The sequence below is a fragment of the Arctopsyche grandis genome, chromosome 3, assembly GCF_051622035.1.
Source record: "Arctopsyche grandis isolate Sample6627 chromosome 3, ASM5162203v2, whole genome shotgun sequence".
NCBI lineage: Eukaryota > Metazoa > Arthropoda > Insecta > Trichoptera > Hydropsychidae > Arctopsyche > Arctopsyche grandis.
This window is the reverse complement of record NC_135357.1, coordinates 19,352,677-19,369,909: the sequence shown is the minus strand read 5'-3', so window position 1 is coordinate 19,369,909 and position 17,233 is coordinate 19,352,677. Positions and strand designations below refer to the sequence as shown.

Sequence of the window (17,233 nt, the reverse complement as noted above, 5' to 3'; positions counted from 1 at the left end):
TTCGGTCTATGCTGCCTTCCAAGTTTTTTTAAATAGATAAAAATAAATACTTTGATATGTATAATACAACTAGTGGTGCCACCCGGTTTCGCTCGGTAAATGGAAAAAAGTATTTTGAATCGAAAAAAAATAATATCATTTAATGACTGACCAATCACAAACGTCTTTGACCAATCCAGACAATCAGAAACGAATCACAGACGCCGTTTCGGATTTATATATAAGATATGGAAAAAATATTTTTGTTGATTAAAAGTATTTGAGTCAGCAAAGGTCGGATGTATACATCGAAATATTGAAGATTAATATACATCGTATAATATATGAGCGGAGTTATTCAGTTTGAAGGAAATTTATTGCCGTTCATTGTCGAAGAAAACTTCGGTCTACATTATCCGATATCTTACTTTGCCGCAGCGAAACTCGTCCTTGAACTATCTACACCAAAGAAAATACACACACTGGGCGAAAATCGTGTATTCTTTTCATGTTTGTGCCCTTTTTAAAACGGAGTGTAACAACGGCAAAACAGAAGTCGTTGTCTGTCTTTTGAATATTTGATGGACGCCGCGCTACATAAAGAAATCTAATGTAACCGATTTCAAGTCAATTTTGTCTTTGCTACTACGAAAATTGTCAGGCTTCTCTAAAAGCTTTTTGGGAAACGATTGCTTAGCTAAATTTATTAACGTATCGCGTCCAACCATGGAAATCGACTCGAAAAACCCGATGACCCAGATTTTCTGCGGTGATTTAAACGCACAATTTTCTCACGTAGCGTGAAACGCAAATCCAATTTTCCACCTGCACCAATTCAAGAACGTTCTTTCGAAATTAAGACGTTTTGAATAAATTTCACAGCTCGACCCTTTTATTTCGTACTTATACTATACTAGTTTTATGCCCGTTGAAATTTCAACGGGTGCTTTCAGATTGATACATAATTTAAAATGAAGTTACAATATGAATAGTAATAATTAATCGGAATCGGAACTGAAACAGAAATCGTGAATCGGTTACGCCAGTTAAATTATGCAATAAAAAATAATAATAAAATTATAAAACCTGAAGTTTAAATTCAAATCGGAATCGGATAATATGAAAAGTACACACTTTTACATCGCGTGACGTAAGCAAAAATGTACAAAACCCAATACCCACTTACAAAACCCAATACCCACAATTATGTATAAACAAACCCCCAGTCATTGACCTCGCAACCTTGAATATTATAAATTACATATACATTAAATTAAGAACACCTCCTTTGTCAGCTTTCGTGGTGTATTGGTTTAAAGTCCAGTCAAGCAACCGAGCGGCCCAGGTTTGATCCGAGACAACGATTTAATTTTATTTTTCAAATATCTGTAACGTACGCCCCCGCAGCCGAAGGAGTGGGGGGGAAACTACCCCCGCCCTCGGATGCTGGGGAGTGGGAGAAAGTACCGCTACTTTCTCAGCTATAAAAGAAGCGCCCTTTCCTTCGGAAGTCGAGTCGGACCACAGCTTTCTCTGAGAACTGTCGTTTCCTTTAGACTCCCATCTCTGCTGGTCTTTCCCTGTTCAGTCAAAGCCACCCACTTCACCCCACGTTACACTGGTGTCAGAAGTGTTTGACCTGAGCCGCAAAAGGAATACACCACGCAAAGATGCCCCCAAAAAGGAGACAGGCATCTCCTCACCAGTTGGACGAACCATCACGTGTGGAACGTCTGGAGGAGCAGATGGCGCGACTCGTCGCGCTTCTCGAGAGGGACACCACAACACGCACGCCAGCGATTCCGGCAAGCCCTTCAACGAGGGTCCCAGCGGTTCCGGCGAGCACACTGAGTCTCTCGTCATCAGTATGCAGAAACGACGCTACTCCACGACCTGTCACCGACCCCATGCTAGGAAGCACCATCCACAAGCAACCGACCGAGCTTCCTGTTTTCGACGGAACGGGCGACGTAGAACGATTCATCAGCGAATTTGAAATCGTGTCACGAGCCCTACGCTGCGAACCGACGGCAAACTCACTCATTCTCGCTCTACGAGGTCAAGCGAGAATATTCCTCATCGACGAAGTACCGAAAGAAGCGTACGAAGCGTACGAGGAGCTGAGGGAGAGGCTGGTGAAGCGTTTCAAATCTTCGCCACACCCGTACGACGCATTCCGTGACCTAATTTCCCCGTCGATCCGCAACAACGACTACATAGAAGCTCGGTTCGCGGACATCCGTCGAAAAAGGATGGAGGCCTTTCCAGAGCCTATCCCGTTGGACGTCCTAGACAAGATACTCCTCATATTGTCGTTTCACGACGAGGATATCCGCGCTGCCGTCTTCACCGCAGATCCGAAGACCCCACTGCAGGAGCTGTTACGGCTCGCAAAACACGCGAGGGATGCGAAACGGCTGAGGAGTCAAGGGAGGGGGGCGGCCAACAGACCAGCCCAAGACCACCAGCCTCACTTCAATACCGCAGCTCGAAACGCCAGCAGACCTCCCTGGCAAGCAGAGGGCCGTAACGGCAACAGACCGCCCTGGCAAGGGCAAAGGAACTGCCGAAACTGCGGAAGCCCACAATGTCGCGGGCGGAACTGTCCGAAGGTACGGGCAGTCGAGAACGCCTCCGACGAGGAAGAGGTGCGATCCCAGTCGGGAAAAGAATAATGGTCAGTTCCACACGGGCAGGACTGATCATCGAAGATGAAGAAAAGCCCGTCCCAGTGTTAGGGAGCGTCGGCGACTCACCTTTCGTATTAGACACCGAAGGTGAGATCGGAGGAGTACCATGTAGGGTACTGTTGGATACCGGGGCAAGCGTCTCCGTTATCTCCAGCAAACTGTTCGCCAAAATTCCCCGCGAACATAGAAAAAGGGTGAACGACAAAAGGGAAAGAATACGAGTCGCAGACGGTCGACACGTAGCGATCTACGTATGGGCCGAGACTACGTTGGCAATTAAAGGCACACAAGCGAGATGGAAATTTGCCGTCACTGATTTCTCCTCAGAGGTCATCATGGGGATGGATCTCCTGCGCCACCTCAATACGATCGTCGAACTGGGAGGAACCACGACAAGGGTCACTTTCCGGAACGACATTGCGCCCCATCGACCAGTAAGTTCAGTCCATTCGTGTCAGGAAATAAAAAGACACGAACTGAACGGAAAGCGACAAGACGACCTGCCCCGCCAACTGGACGCTGCTATCATCGACCTACCACCTGGAAAACGGTCGACGATCGTCAACTCCCTCCTCCAGCATCGACAAGCCTTCGCCCAAAGCGAACGGGACTTAAGCCAAGTCCATAAAGGGAGCCATCGAATAAATAGCGGCGACGCCGCCCCCATCAAACAGGCCCCTCGCAGAATACCGCTGCACAAGAAGACAGAGGTACGGTCCCTCATCAACGACTTGTTGACAAGACAAATAATCGAACCAGCAGCCGGTCCCTGGGCCTCCCCCATCGTATTGGTCACGAAAAAGACCGGCGAGTTGCGCCTCTGCGTTGACTATCGTCGGTTAAACGCCGTGACAACGAAAGACTCGTTCCCGATGCCACGAATGGACGACGTCCTGGACAGACTCGCGGGCGCCAAATTCTTCTCGACGTTGGACCTGCAGAGTGGTTTTTGGCAAGTCCCAGTCGAAGAGAAAGACCGACCAAAAACCGCCTTTACCACTGAATTTGGTCTGTTCCAATTCCGTGTTATGCCTTTCGGCCTCTGCAACGCGCCTGCCACATTCTCCCGGCTAATGGAAGACATTCTCGGCGACCTGACCGGATCAACCTTGGTATACCTCGACGACATCATAATATTTAGTCCGACCCCAGAGGCCCACTTGGAACACATCCAGACGGTCCTCAAACGCCTACTTGCGGTCGGACTCAAAGTAAATACGCGGAAGTGCCAGCTGTTTAGGAATGAGGTCTGCTTCCTTGGCCATAAAATCAGCTCCCACGGCGTCTGCACGGATCCAGAGAAGACAAAAGCCGTGAGAGAGTGGCCCACCCCCAAATCGAAGGCACAACTCCGCAGCTTCTTAGGCCTCTGCACCTATTACCGGAGGTTTGTGCAAGGGTTTGCGCAAACGGCGAAACCACTGCATCGTCTCACGGAGGAGAAAACAGTCTTCACGTGGGACCAAGACTGCGAGCATGCCTTCAATGCCCTCAAAAACGCTCTGACAAATGCGGAAACAATGGCATTTCCCCGACCCGAGGGAATCTATATTCTGGACGCGGATGCCAGTCAACATGCCATCGGAGCCGTGCTCTCCCAAGTTCAAGACGGCGAGGAGAAGGTGATCGGGTACTATAGTCGCACCTTGAAGGTACCGGAACGGAACTACTGCGTCACCCGGAAAGAGCTGCTCGCCATCGTCGACGCAGTAGAGCACTTCCACCACTACCTGTACGGAAGCCCCTTCACACTCCGAACCGATCACGCCGCACTGACGTGGCTCCGCAGCTTCAGAAAACCTGAAGGTCAATGGGCCCGCTGGTTGCAACGACTGGGACAGTACCACATGGACGTACAGCATCGAGCAGGGAAGAAACACGGCAACGCCGACGCCCTCTCTAGACGTCCATGTGACCCAGACTGCCCGAAATGCGCGAAAATAGAGAGTGAGCAAATAGCACCCGAAGCTAAACTCGTCACTCTAGGGAACCCACAAAGTCCCCAGGCCACCGACTCCACAATCTCACGCTTCATCGCCTGGAAAGAGTCCGGGAGACGACCACTGTGGGAAGAAGTTTCGGCAGAAGAACCCGAAGTTCGGATTCTATGGGCCCAGTGGGACGCACTAACTGTCGACCAGGGTCAGCTCTTCCGGCGATGGGAAAGCCCAAACGGCGAGCGTCAGATCCTGCAATTGGTCATTCCCGAGAGCCACACAAATGAAATCCTATGGGAGATGCACAGTTCCCCGACTGGCGGACACTTCGGCGTCAATAAAACGCTAAAGAATGTCCGCCGCCGATACTACTGGCCAACATGCCGCCCCAACGTTATAAAATGGTGCGAAAAATGCCCCAGGTGTGCAGCGCAAAACGGACCACATACGAGGAACAGGGCGGCCATGCGGCAATACGTGTCAGGGGCACCGATGGACCGAATGGCGATCGACATATTGGGACCACTACCGGTTACCAATAGGGGGAACCGTTACGTGCTAGTGGCCGCTGATTACTTCACAAAGTGGCCAGAAGCCATTCCCTTACCGGACCAAGAGGCGGAAACGGTAGCGGAAGCCCTAGTAACCCATGTCTTCGCCAAACTGGGCACACCTCGAGAACTGCACTCCGATCAAGGCCGTAATTTTGAAGCCCGAGTCTTTGCCGAAACGCTGGATAAATTGGGCATCTGCAAAACTCGGACGACCCCTTACCACCCTCAGTCGGACGGGATGATCGAGAGGTTAAACCGCACTCTACTTGGATACCTCCGGAAATTCCTGTCCTACTACGACGAGGAGGCAGAACGAGACTGGGACACGATGCTGTCCCCGTTCCTCATGGCTTACCGCTCAACCCCACACGACGCGACAGGAGAGTCGCCAGCCCTGATGATGTTCGGCAGGGAAATGCGCCTTCCGCCCCAACTTATTTACGGCGGACCCCCGGACAGTATACCCGAGCAATCAGCCCACAAATACGTCCAAAATCTCATAGAAGGGATGGCGGAAACGCACAAATTCGCTCGGAAACACCTCCAGAAGACGCATAAAAGAATGAAAGCGGCTTACGACGGGAGGATCTGGGAACCACGATACGAAGAGGGCGATCGCGTTTGGTTGCACAACCCAGCCAAGAAGCCCGGTCGCACCCTTAAACTCCAGCCCCCTTGGGAAGGTCCGTTCCGGATTATTAAGAGGATCAGCGACGTGGTCTATCGGATCCGCCGGGAAACAGGGAACTCCCGGTATCTGGTGGTGCACGTCAACAGATTAGCGCGATACCTCGCAACACCGGATCCGATCTAAAATTAAAACCCCGTATTGTATTTCCTTGTATTTGTTTATTTATTGTATTTCCTTGTATTTGTTTGTATATGCTTTTGTACATTAATAAATCGCTCGAGACGACCGATCCTGAAGGAGAGGGCAGTGTAACGTACGCCCCCGCAGCCGAAGGAGTGGGGGGGAAACTACCCCCGCCCTCGGATGCTGGGGAGTGGGAGAAAGTACCGCTACTTTCTCAGCTATAAAAGAAGCGCCCTTTCCTTCGGAAGTCGAGTCGGACCACAGCTTTCTCTGAGAACTGTCGTTTCCTTTAGACTCCCATCTCTGCTGGTCTTTCCCTGTTCAGTCAAAGCCACCCACTTCACCCCACGTTACATATCTTAAAAATATAATTAATTTTAATTAAAAAAAATATATATTTAATTGTTTAATATGAAAATGGTTCAAAACTTCGCTAAACAATATTATTATAATTACATATTTTTATATGGCGAGAACGAAAAACTTAATGTTTAAAAAAAAAGAACTAACTGAATATTTGACGATGTTTTCACGGTTAAGTTTTTGAACCTATGTACATATAAGAGAATCTTTTTGTTCGCGTGAAGGTTCACCGGTTCAACTCCGAATGAGAATTTATACAAAGCTTAGGCTTTTTATCGATTCATTCATTATGTTCGGCTAGCGTTAGGACACACACACACAGATTACCGTCTTTATATATATATATATATATATATATATATATATATATATATATATATATATATATATATATATATATATATATATATATATATATATATATATATATATATATATGATATATATATATATATATATATATATATATATATATATATATCTTTATATATATATATATATATATATGATATATATATATATATATATATATATATATATATATATATATATATATATATATATATATATATATATATATATATATTTATATATACATATATATATATATATATATATATATATATATATATATATATATATATATATATATGTATATATATATATATATATATATATATATATATATATATATATATATATGTGTGTGTATGTGTATAATAATAATAATAGTCAACGAATTATTTTAAATTTATTATTAATTAAAATTGTGCTATAGGAAAACCTTCATAGCAAATATACATACATACATATGTAATCAAATTGTATTTTTCTTTTGTTGCAGGTGAAAGTAGCTCATCAATCACTATAAATGAAACGTGAAGTGAAGCGAAAAAAGAAGAAAAAATATCAAAATAATGCATGAAAAGACTAAAGTTACATTTTATACGTTGTGACGGTGTGTGTATCTCAACTATGCACCGATCAAGATTTGGAAATTTAATTTTTAAATGCGAATGAAAATCCGCCATCACGGAACACCATAAAGCGTATGGCGGCCCACACCGTCCGACTTCACCACAATCTCACTCTTCAATCTTCAATCTTCATTGTCATAATCCTGCTTCTGCTCCTGGAACGCTGTCAATTGGAGGCATCCTCCTTGCAGGGTGATATTCTACCTACAACGGTTCAATCTACCATAACAACCGCGATCCAAGAGCACTTCAGTCAGTCCACAACTATTTTCTTCAGTACCCCTGCTTCGAAAATCTATTCCAACGAAACAAATTCCAATCAAAGCTTTTCCTCCCAAAACGAAACTTTAAGTTTTTTGTGGTTTCCTGGAAAGAACTCCCACTACAGTACAGCAGTAGCAGTATTCATAACACTCATACTCCTATGTGTAATCGTCGGAACGATTGTGGGCAACATACTAGTCTGTGTAGCTGTCTGTTTAGTGAGGAAACTAAGACGTCCGTGCAACTACTTACTTGTCTCCCTAGCCGTTAGTGATCTATGTGTGGCCATTCTGGTAATGCCCATGGCAATGCTATACGAAATTCTAGGCAATTGGCCTTTTGGACCTGTTTTTTGTGATCTGTGGGTGTCGTTCGACGTACTCTCGTGTACAGCCAGCATCCTCAATCTGTGCATGATATCAGTGGATCGCTACTACGCAATCACGAAACCGCTGGAATACGGCGTGAAAAGAACTCCAAGGCGCATGATCTTCTGTGTATTTTTGGTGTGGTTGGGTGCGGCTTGTATCTCACTACCGCCCCTTCTTATATTGGGAAACGAACGCGAAGAGTCTCACTGTATAGTGTGTCAAAATTTCGGTTACCAAATTTACGCAACGCTCGGTTCGTTCTACATACCACTGCTTGTGATGATTGTCGTATACTACAAGATTTTCAGGGCTGCCAGGAAGATAGTCATGGAAGAGAAGAGAGCGCAGTCGCATTTGGAGAGCCATTGCTATCTTGAAATCAATGTGAAGAATGGTGGTGGTGCAGAATCGAAGCTTTTGGGTAGACAAGCGACGCCTACTAATGCGCGATCGTCTTCAGTTGCTACCAATGCTTCAGTAAGTTCAATTCGATTATTATCTTTTACAGTATTTATATAATAATATATATATGTATTTCATAATGCGGGTAAAATTCTGCGAATTATAAACAGATAAAATTTCATTCATTACAATGGAAATAATAATTTTAAAGAGATATCTACAATGTTTGTTTTTTTGCTCAGTACTAGAGACGTGGTTAAATACAATCTGTTCATTTTACCACAATTCAAAAGAAATCGATAGTGACATATTTAAATTTAAAATTTGTGTTTAAATAGAGGTTATCCGATTTGAATAAGTAATAAATTTGATAAACTTCGTTTTTACAAAAAAAAAAATTTACTGCCTAATGTCACATATAATATTACAAAATGTATTACAAGTGTTGAAGTTCTGGACTTCAGTATTAAAAAGTGTTGAATATGAACTTGAATACGCGTGTATTGATTTTAAATAACCATAAAAATTTATTCATTTTTAAAGCATGCTCCACGTTATACTAAATAAACACGCAACTAACGATAATTATGTCGTTTTTCATTCAATTTAAATACAGTTTCACTTCGCAATAGACCTCATCCCTCAATTAGTATGTCCATTGATATTCGAAATGTTCAACATAAATGTATTTCTAGCGCGTCGTGTACCGAATGCTACTCACTTTCAAACTCATTCAAAACATATTATTTAAGTCTATTGAACATTTTGCATAGAATTTCAAAAACAGAAACGTGATGTACTTCATTTACAAAGCAAAAATGATTATATTCATCGTATATTATGTAAATGTGAATGTCACGTTGAATTCTTTTCATATGCATATTAGAACGTGGCGCTATGCTGCCTGCACTGAAATGATACTAAATTGGGTATTGTTTCAGCATACTGCATGTGCTTTAGAACCTGCAATGAGAGCTAGGGAAATTGAAGAAATTATAGTGCATTAATGCTAACGACACATTGCATCGCCTCGTTATTATAATTTCCCTTGGAAAAAATACGCGACCGACTCGCATCGACAATAATGAATGCGATATTTTAGTCTTTAAAATGTTAATTTTAATAAATATACACGTTTTGTATGTGAAGAAAAATATTTAAATAATTTATAATATATAATTTAATTTATAACAATCTAATTCATTTTTTTTTAAACTTTTAAAATTTATTTTTTTAATTTGTTTATATTACATGTAGAGGAGAAGTACCATGAAAGGGCCATTTTTATAAATCGATTCATAAATACCGTTTAATCAATCGAAATTTGAAAAATATATTAACAAAACATAAAAAGAACCTTTAGGAAGAGAAATTTATAAAAAAACATCATAAATTGTTCTTACGGTTTTTTATGAATAGGACATTAATTTTGGCCCTTTCATGGAAACCCATCCATGAAAGGATCATTGGTTCACATGAAAGGGCCATTGAAATTATATGTGAAAATTTTCTTTCTGTTTATGTATGTGAACTCGTTTACAATGTCATATTTTCGTTCTATCTAATGTATGTTTATTGGTAACAATTTAAAACAATATCCTTAAAATATTACCTTATACTAAACATTGAACATAATATTTCAATATTATTTATTAAAATAAAAATATAAAACAAAATTCTACAAAAATTTTAATTGTTTCAACATCTGAAAGAATAGAAATATCAAAAAATGGAATAAAATCGAAGAAGACCTACATTGACCTGTAATTTTAAAAGTAAGATGCTTTGATTTTTTTTCCAGGATTTCTTTACAGCATTTTCAATGTCTGTAGATTTTCTTATTCTTTTCGACATTTTGTATCTAAAATACGTAATAGATATTACTTATCTTTCAGGAACCAAGAAACGCAAATCTTGCGCACGCACAAGGTGAAACTAATAAAAGCCTTGTAAAAAAGATAAAGTTTATTATAAACGAACTATTTTCATAAAAATTTGACTAAAGCCATATTTTACACAGTTTTAACCATGATTTCCTAAAATATATACATTTTAAAAAGTCAAGATCAAATTCATACAGACGTATTTCGATAAACGTAGGAAGAATATTTGATTGATCATCAGTAAAAAATGTGTGTTTTCGAGCATGGACTAACAAATTCATTTCACTTATAAGTCACGTCTATTTTTACGCTAATGTAATCTGAATTCAACATAGCATGCGAACGGAAAGTTACGTTTATTATTATCAGAGTCAAAATCACGAATGACAATACACTGTTAACTGAAACACGTGTCATTGCGTGTCCAACCTTGACCTAAACGCGTGTCATTTTCATTACAAATACGTATATGTACACTGTCTTAAATATATCAATTTGTTTTGCAGTGTGGTGTCGAGAAGTCTCTATCGACGATTGGACGCTGCTTCTCCGGCGAGCAGAGGAAATCCAACGAGTCCCAGTGCCCCATGCTGCAACAGTGCCAAACCCCTCTCAACAGACCCAATATAGTTCCAGCGAACTCGGACCAGTCTCAGCCCAAGACGACAAGCCAACAGAAGCCCAAGAAAACTACCAAATCGAACATATTCAAAAAGAAAGACTCCCTCAATGTGTTCAAAGGCCACAAAGACCCTAAAGACTTTTCGGGCAACGTGAGCTCCCCACACCAGAAGAAGCTCCGATTTCAGCTGGCCAAAGAGAGGAAAGCTTCCACGACGTTAGGTATTATCATGTCAGCTTTCATATTCTGCTGGTTGCCTTTCTTCGTTTTGGCTTTGGTGCGACCGTTCCTACACGATCCGGAAGCCATCCCCCATTCCTTGTCAAGCTTGTTCTTGTGGCTGGGATACGCGAACAGCCTCCTCAATCCGATTATATACGCCACGCTCAACAAAGACTTCAGAAAGCCGTTCCAGGAGATACTGTACTTCAGGTGCTCAAATCTGAACCACATGATGAGGGAAGAGTTCTATCATAGTCAATATGGTGATCCAGAACAACACTATTGTGCCGTTAATAGTACGCACAAGACTCAAGTATACGAGGAGAGTGTTGAAATCGTCACTGCCGACGACAGGGAGCTCAAGGAAAGAACTTCTGAAAGTTTTCTATGATTAGAGGGTATGGTCGACTCGCAGGATAACGTAACTGTGATCTAAGAAGACACTTTATATAAATAAATGAATAATCTAAATTGCGGTTCGATTAAAATGAAAAACATTTCGTTTATAAAACGAAGGTGATATAATATAATATATTAAATAAAAAAACAATCTAGTCTATGCTAAATTTATATTGTTAAGAGAATTTCATGGAAGTGTGTATATAAAAGATAATATATGCGAGTACGTTGATTTGGATACTTAAACTAGCAATAATAAATATATAAAATTACTGTGATTAAATCTTGTATTGATGTATTTATTGAATTATATGGGCACAATCAATATGAAAGCTCTCGGTGTATATTTTATTGAAATATGATAAAAATATAGTATTGATGTTATGCTTTAGGGAATTAAAACAATGACATAATATACATTATATTATGTGTGTATATACTTTTTATTTTTATTTTTACAATTTAATCTTCTATAGACTGCGTTTAATTGTATGTTACAATATTTTTATCGATAAGCTTTACTAATTTCTGAGCATAACATCCATCCCGATATTTTATATACACACACTTTATTAAAAAAAATCTATTTTCCCAAAATTGATTTGACAATCAAATAAATATGAATTTCATATACATTTTATTATTTTTGCTAACTCTTCCAAAATATCATGACCATATTATGTATGTATGTACTATATAATATATATTTAGTTTTTAAACAACCATAATTCATGACAATTTTAACGAGCAAATTGAAACATATCATCAAAAACTATAAAAATCTTGATTTTTTTTCACCCTCATATCATTCATTCGTTGTAATATGAAATTATAATATACATACATATAAAGAGTGGACTGAAAAATATATTTATTGATTCAATTGCTCTCAAATACAAATTAAATTGAATAGAATATATTGAACTCAGTGATGTATTAAAAAAGAAGAAATTATTACAAATAAAATTGTAAAATTTTCGTCTCCTTGTTTAATTTTATAAAATGTATTACATATTTAAGTTTGAAGAAAATTACAATGGAAAAAAACAATCTAAACCTTGGTAAGTAAAAAAGATATAATCGGAGCTTCAAATTACTTACTTTTTAATTTTTTTTAGTTTGAAGAAACAATACCGACGGAAGCTACTTAGCATTCATTATGACTAATTAAAAATTAAATAATTTTATAAAACTTCATTTGCTTCAGTGGTTGCTCTCAAAAGCTATTTAGAGAAAATAAATTATCATGAATATGTATAAAAAACCACAAAACCTAGTTATAAAACTTCCTTAAATGTCGTCAGTTCACGCAATGCTAAACAATTTTAATAACACGTATGTATTTTCGTTAAAATAAATACGACACCGTACACGCGTGTAAAATTCGGCTTTTTTCCACAGACTATAAGAAATTAAAGTGGAGGGGGGGGAGGGTGGAATAAAAAAAGGAATCTGTTTACCATATCCCCAGGGGTTGAGGCTTTACACATTAATCTCTAGTAAAATGTCACTTAAACCGTGATTTACAAGCGGCAAACGCTCAACGTTTTCTTCATTATACAAATGTAACCGTGATAAAATTATTTATTATAATCTGATTTACAAGCAACTTGAGAGGCTCTGAAAAAATTTCCTACGCTGAACAATCGTCGATCCTAATACTGGTTTTTCGCGAGGGCGAAACTTAAGCATTTTACGAGTGTCGTCGAGGGCTCTCAACTTGAGACTTTACTTAAAATTAATTGATGAATGAAATAATTAAAGCGCTTTCGCGCCGACTCAGTTAATTTATTATAATGCCAATCTATTGTAGTTTTACGTTGAAACTCGCAGGAAACGTAAAAGTTTTTAAATTAAACCATTTACGGGATGCTTCTGACAGTTAAAGTAACTTTTCTTACACTGAAGTTAGATAATTACAATAAACTCGAATACCCTTCTTTGTTTCATTTGTATAATTTCGATTTTAAAGCATAACTAGAGGTTGTGATTTCTCGACTTTTTTTGATTCTCGAGATTCGAGAATCTCCTTTTCTCGGAATATTTGAATCTCGAGATTTGAGAATCTTATTTTCTCGAAATATTTGAATCTCGAGAATTCGAGATTTTCTTTTTTTGTTTCTCGAGATTCTCGAGAAAGTATAATTTTTTTTTTAATATAGTGAATTGATTTTTTTAGCATATAAACTTGACAACATACAAAAATCAAAAGTACACAAACACTACATATGTATATTATATCAGGGGCTTACAACTTTATTAAAGAGATGACGAAAGAAAGGTATAGAGAGATACAATTGAACATTGAATAGAAAAAAAGTAAAATTATATTAAAAAAAAAATTATATTTTATAATATTTTTTTTTTATATAATTTTAAAGGCATGAAAATAAAATAAAAATATACAAAAGTAATTCAAAATAGTAAAAATAACAATATGTAAAAAATAATTATATAAGATTCCCAGTGTTGCTACCCGGCTTTGCCCGTGTTTTTGTGACCGGACAAATAATAAAAATACTGACCCTCTATGCATATTAAAATACTGACTATAAATTGATTAATATAACTAAGGAACATATACTCGAATAAATAAATAATAAATCAAAAATATTTGTTTTATGTGTGTTAAATGGGGTCATATTGTCAGTGAAAATATATTTTCACTAGCGTTTTAGTGATATCACAACCGAATACTTTCGCACTAGTGACTAGTACCTACATGCACATACATATATGTTACTTTAAAATGGTGCGATTTCGTTGTAACATGTGTATATGTACTTATATGATGACCGAATAATAACTTACCGGACAAATAATAAAAATACTGACCATCTATACATATTACAATACTTCACAAAATTATTTACGAGTTAACAAGTACACAAATCAGTCAGTTTATTGAGCAAAAACATGTAGTGATAAATTAAGAATATTCTCGATATTTTCGAGATTCTAATAAACGATTTCTCGAGATACGAGAATCTCAAATTTTCATAATAAAATATTCTCGAGAAATGAGAATCTCGAAATTTTACAATAAAATATTCTCGAGAAACGAGAATCAAAATTTCTCGAGATTTCTCGATCACAACCTCTAAGCATAACCTTTTAAGTCGTTCATTTTAATAGCTTCATTTTATATTCATCTTGAAAATATTGAAAAGTTTCCACACGTTTGCTTATCGATACTGAAATGCATACGACGTGAATTTTTAATTTGACCGGATTTGGTACCTCCCGTTATAGATGTCGTCTATTATTTAAGTTTCTAAATTCAGATACTTTCTAAATCACTCTGCGAATAGGGCTAAAACTTTTATGCATGTACATACTACATAATGAGCATAAAAAACTTAACACAAGTATTTTTTATTGATTGATATTGAAGTTTAAAATATTATTATTCATAAAATAACTATCGATTTTTTTACTACAAACATATGCAAAATCTATATTTGGACCCAAAATTTACTATATACACACCAGGTAAGGAACAGGCTAGGTTTTTGAGATATTTAACAACGAGGGAAAGGGGGATATTTCAACTTTACAAATTTTCGTTAACAAATAAAAATCTACTATTGACGAATACCGAATGAAAAATTTGAAACCTAATAAAATAACACAAAATTTAGGAAAGTATGAATAGAAAAGTATGAAAAATACATTTACTCGCAGTTTTAATTTAAAATTAAGCTCTTCTACTTTTTTTTCAATACACATGCATGTACATATGTTTGTTTATTCATAAAAATCATATAAATTTCGCAGTAAAAATTACAAACGTTTTCGAAAAAAGCTGGTGTCTGTAGTAGCTTTCTAAGCAAAGGTGGCCTTATCAATATTTACAAACCACTTCACTGTGGCGCGTGTTTTCTTTCTATTCATGGCTTTTTTCCCCTAAAGAGGCTTTCTAGGACACCTTTACATTTCCGAACAAAACTACGAACATTAGTCTAAACATCACCCCTTATTCAGCAACCGTTATTTACAACACGCCGAGTACGAATTTAAAATCCCACCTGAACCCTCGCGTCAATTTATTCCATTAAAATTTGCACCCACATACAAGTAATAAATCATTTTATGTTACTCTGCGTAGCAAATGTGGTTTTCACGAAATTCACACGATGACGTATCCATCTGGGAGCAATTAATGGCACACGAGTTAAAACGTTCTAAAACATATTAGTGAAATGCATAATTTATTTATTCTATTATATGTGCATATGTATATAAATACGTACAATACATGTATTTAGAGCACAATAATAATCATTCCACCATTTAATTTCTATTCCATTTTTCATACTATGTATATCAGAGCACAATGGAGACTTTTCAAAATAACCTCTCTTTTTTTTTAGATATGAAATTAACATTATTTTAAATCTCGTATCAATCCTTCAAAATTATTAGAAGAAAATAAAATTCAATGGAAATAACAATTGAAACTCGAGAAAAATTTTGAATAATTATCATTATTTCAATAAAAAAAGAGAACGTTGATTAATTTAATTCTCGTTGACATATCATAATTTTTCTGTAAGCAGACGATATGTAAAATACAGTAACTTTTATTATATTTTCTACAATATATGTATGTAGTACTTTCAAATATTTTTGAGTGCATAATTATCTTAATATACCGTTTGCATGAAAAATGTATTGAAATATATGAAAAGGGCTGCTTATGAACTTTTAAATAAAATAAAGTCTAAAAAATTTAAAATCAAAGTGATTCAAAACATACCATTCCACTTAATAATTTCGTTTTGAAATTTGTGAGATACCAAATTTTTCCATTGATATACAAAAATATAAATCCACTAAAAAAAATTCTAGTGTCACACAAATAGATTAAAAACTACTCCTGCAAATGAATCTTCAATCAGATTATGTATTGTAGTGAGATAACCTTAGTGTAAAATCAATTTCGCTTCACTCACAGCGCAGATTAAATCGGACTATATTCAAATCTTTCCTTTGAGGGCATGTTGTATAGTGGAGGACGCCTCTTACGCGAGGCACCCTTTTTATGAGGCTTTTATAGGGCTTGCCAAGAATTTGCTTATTTCGTGAAGCGTCCTCGACGATATTATTTATTGAAAAGTCGTTCTCAGCCAAGTCACGATCTTCTCAATAATGCGTCATACACTCCTTTGATCGAGGACCTGCCGAGGAAGACGCACAGTTATTTATGCGACGAATTCACATCGAAAAAAATCCAAAATCTCTCCCTTTACCATCTCTCATTCCCGCCTATCGCTTCTTCGTCCATCTTTGGATTTTCCATCAGTAAGACTTGGGTATGAGGGCGAAAAAAACTGAAGATGTCTTTCTGCGTCAGTTTTTCCTGAATGGTTCGAACATTTGTCAAACGAACGCGCTCCGCGTAAGTATTCCGCTGGGATTCGATTGTAAGAATATACATTGACGCTGAATTTACAAAGTTTTTATGTTACCAAATCGCATAAATTTATATTGAAAAATTTCGCAATCACGAAACCTCCTAGGTATTGATTGTATGAATATTTAATAATATAAATATTTTTGTATTCATACAAAATTGCATCTTAACAACATATTAAATTAAATATATTTATACATACATATTTACATTTAATTTGTACATACACATAAATCTTCATTACTTTGTACATTAGGTTCAATAGTGACGCTACAATTGATAAGACAATTCATCGTAACAAAAATCGTAGCAACAAATTAGTAAGAGGTAGATAGTGGGT

The 17,233-nt window shown here is 37.6% G+C and overlaps 1 protein-coding gene across 3 annotated transcripts in view; it reads left to right on the top strand.

Annotated features, from left to right (window-relative positions):
* LOC143909714 (5-hydroxytryptamine receptor 1-like) overlaps positions 1 to 12,455 on the top strand; it is a 108,634-nt gene extending 96,179 nt beyond the window's left edge. For all 3 annotated transcript variants that reach the window (XM_077427834.1, XM_077427833.1, XM_077427836.1), the window contains 2 exons: positions 7,182 to 8,426; positions 10,741 to 12,455. In XM_077427834.1, coding sequence (XP_077283960.1) covers positions 7,389 to 8,426; positions 10,741 to 11,469 — 1,767 coding nt within the window. In that variant the 5' untranslated portion in view covers positions 7,182 to 7,388 and the 3' untranslated portion in view covers positions 11,470 to 12,455. The remainder of the gene's footprint in view (positions 1 to 7,181; positions 8,427 to 10,740) is intronic.
* The last annotated feature ends 4,778 nt before the right edge of the window (positions 12,456 to 17,233 follow it).